We start from the raw sequence: 3,128 nt of genomic DNA on the forward strand, positions 1-3,128 counted from the left end.
GAGGCCTGCCATCCTTCCCCCCAAATCCCCCTCCTCTCTTTCAAGGCATCTTCCTCTTCCCCTCAGCTTTCCCCAGAGAGAAGAAAGGGAGGCTCTGAAGTTTGAGGTTTTACTGAGGAAAGACTCAGTTGTGGGTTTCTCCTCTTTCTTCACCCTGTCTGAATCCAAGGTTATTACCCGTGAGGCAATCCAAGCCATGATTCAACAGGGATTGGACCTAATCCTGCTCATCCCAGCATCACTTCCTGCTGAAACCTGGAGAAAGACTCTCTACCTGTGGGTTTCGTGAAAGGGATGTTTTGAGGGGGGTGAATTAAAAAATCAAAACACTTGAATTGAATGCTGAGGTTTATTTGATTCTCAAACTACAGAACTAGCAGAAGGAAACTTACAGAACAAGAGAAAAGGGAAAGATGATGAGGTGTCAAAGACAGCAGGGGAGAGGGGGATGATGGACCATGTGGTGATAAAGGCCAGAAGCATAAATTTTCAAGGATGGTCCTTGATGGACGAGAGCAAAACTCAAGGAATTTAGCCACTCGTAGAGCTAATTGTTGCATTCGTCTGTTTTGCAACAATTAATTTGAACGCCGGGCTTCACGTTAGGGCAACCACATCCCCTTTCAGTTATAGTTCCTGTGAAGGAAGCACAAAGCAGAATGATTATTTAAAACATACCAAAAAACAGACCTGTGGCTGTTGCTGAACAAACTGGTAAACCCACACTGAACACATTCATGCATCCCGTCCCATGAGGAAGGCAGACCTCCTTCCTCCTCTACTCAAAACTCAAGAGTAAGTGAATGAAGAAGAGATTTCTGGGAAAGTTCCGTGTTTCGACATGACTCAGGGGCAATGGCACCTTTCTTGGATGTTTCATGGCTTCCTCCAATTTCCCTCAATTCCTGAACAAACCCGCAGCTCTCCAGCATTTCCCTCCCCCTTTCTCTAAAGAAGGTTTCCCCCTCCCATCTGGGCTGTTGCTGAGAAAGAGGGGGCACCCCAGTCCAAGCTCCCCCTTTCCTTGCGTTGCTTAGACTGTCCAGCACCAGGACGTGACCTCAGGGGAACCCCGGCAGGGCACAGACAGGTCCTACGTTACCATCAACTCTCAGGTGCATTTGGGAGCTCTAGTCTGGGTTCAAGAAGAAAAATACCTCTGAGTGAAGATAAGAAATGCGCTTACCACGGTGATCTCTCCAAGTCTTTTTATAGCAAGAGCTCTCTGCACAAGTTGTAGTGGTTTTAGGTTGCGATGACTGTTGGTTGCAACATGTCATGGTGTATCCTGGATGAAAGATATAATATATAGAAGTATTACCTTGATTTTTATGTTTCCGATCTTGTAATTTTATTACATATTAGATGATAGATCTTTTCATACAAGGTCACCTGAGAAAATTTCCCTAGAAAGGTCAAACGGTCTAGAAATAGGAAACCTGAGTTCCCGTCCCACCTTAGGCATGGAAACCACCTGGGTGACTATGGGCCAATCACCAGGAGACAGTGAGTTCTAGTCCCACTTTGGCCATGAAAAACAGTGTGTGACTCTGGGCCAATCAACAGAAGACTGTGAGTTCCAGTCCCACTTTAAGCATAAAAGATATCTAAGTGATTTTGGAGTATTCACCCACTCTCTGCCCATCCTACCTCACAGGGTTGTTGCTGTGGGGAAAATGGGAGAAAGGAGTACTAGGTTTCTTCGCTCCTTTGGGTCATTACAAAACTGCAGAGCTATAGCACTTAGACATTTATACTGCTTCACAATCCTTTGCAGCCCTCTCTAGGCAGTTCATGGAGTCAGCCTATAGTCCCCCAAAATCTAGGTCCTCATTTTACCAACCTCAGAAGGATGGAAAACTGAGTCAACCTTAAGTGGGTGAGGATCACACTACCAAACTGCAGGCTGCTGGCAGTAAGCAGAATTAGCATGAAATATTGTATTTTAACCACTGTGCCACAATAGCTAGGATAAAAGCCAGGGTAAAAAAAAAACCCTAACCTCTTGTGAAACAGGCCATGAAATAAAAGCAAACTGAAACCTAAGTAGGTGGTCTCTCTGTGGAAGCTAAGCAGGGTTGGCATTGGTTAATGTTAGGATGGGAGACACCCCCAAGGTTGTATGAAAGTTTGAGGAGTCTCAGAAATCTCAGCAGCAGAATAGAATGTCATGTTGATGTTGAGGAACGTCCAGGCTTGACTTGAAGGAAGCATCTCTGGTCCCCTTTGGCTGTACCATCCAAAATACTGAAGGATGGCAAAGCCAGAGAGAGGGGAGCAGAAACGTTTTTCACCTCATTCCCTGGAGTGATCCCATGGCAGAACTCACTACGCAAAGGAACCTCTACTTTCAGAGGCAGTCTAACCCAGAATGCCAGGCTGGAAGAGCCCCTGTCTCATGGGCAGCTCTCCAAACGGAGACCTCCTCTTCTCCCCCAAAGGTTCCCATGGACCCTCCTAGTGCAGACCAGAACTGTGAGAAAGTCCCACCAAAAAGAAGGGACCACAACTGCCTCAAATACCCTCCCTCACTCTGCGCCTTTGTTCTGGGTTTGATTGCCACCCAAGATCAAAGTTTGCTGGCCTTACCTAAGTCCAGGCACACGATTGTCACCACCACCAAGGTCAGCAGCAGAGTTTTCATCTTGCGATCTTCTCTGGAGCCTGCAAAGTGTAGCCCAGGATGGAAGCAGACACTTATTTATACCCCTCTGAGATGGGGGTGGGTGGGAATGGATATCTAGGATGTCTAGAGAGAAGAACAGGGAGATTCAGTGGGAAAGGGAAAGGCCGGGGGTGTGGCTTTTTTGCCCCCGACACCAAAACGGAAGCCAGATCAGATCAGGTGAAGCACCAACCAATCATTCCCCGACTTCAAGGAACATGCTTCTATTCTGCATACAAAACTTGGGCACCTGGACAATTGGCATCTTTTCCTGTATTTATACAAGATTATACAATCCTTCCATAACGCAAAATTAAACAAAATATCTCTCTGCAGAGTTCAGCGCCTTCCTATTTTTAATTTGTACTTCAGTTAATGAAGTTGGAAACTTCTCTGAATCTTCCAACTTCTCAGGTTGCAACTGTGGATCTGCTTACCTTCAAGAAACATGGCCTCCTTTGAG

The 3,128-nt window shown here is 46.1% G+C and overlaps 1 protein-coding gene across 1 annotated transcript; it reads right to left on the minus strand.

Annotated features, from left to right (window-relative positions):
- Positions 1 to 335: 335 nt before the first annotated feature.
- Positions 336 to 2,675, minus strand: LOC113425017 (short neurotoxin 1). The gene is made up of 3 exons (XM_026686981.2): positions 2,590 to 2,675; positions 1,187 to 1,288; positions 336 to 636 (listed from the first exon to the last, which is right to left on the minus strand). The coding sequence occupies exons 1-3, from the start codon at positions 2,642 to 2,644 to the stop codon at positions 548 to 550; spliced, it is 246 nt and encodes an 81-aa protein (XP_026542766.1). The 5' UTR covers positions 2,645 to 2,675; the 3' UTR covers positions 336 to 547.
- Between the last annotated feature and the right edge of the window lie 453 nt (positions 2,676 to 3,128).

This window comes from Notechis scutatus, chromosome 3 (assembly GCF_049901735.1).
Source record: "Notechis scutatus isolate UNSWTSFEM ecotype Mainland chromosome 3, rNotScu1.2, whole genome shotgun sequence".
NCBI lineage: Eukaryota > Metazoa > Chordata > Lepidosauria > Squamata > Elapidae > Notechis > Notechis scutatus.

What these genes read in the sequence shown, in the direction of transcription:
- LOC113425017 (XM_026686981.2), bottom strand. Translation starts at nt 2,644, where the DNA reads ATGAAAACTCTGCTGCTGACCTTGGTGGTGGTGACAATCGTGTGCCTG. An exon ending in AATCGTGTGCCTGGACTTAG is followed by an intron (nt 1,289 to 2,589) that starts GTAAGGCCAGCA and finishes TCTTTCATCCAG; the next exon opens with GATACACCATGACATGTTGC. An exon ending in GACTTGGAGAGATCACCGTG is followed by an intron (nt 637 to 1,186) that starts GTAAGCGCATTT and finishes CTTCCTTCACAG; the next exon opens with GAACTATAACTGAAAGGGGA.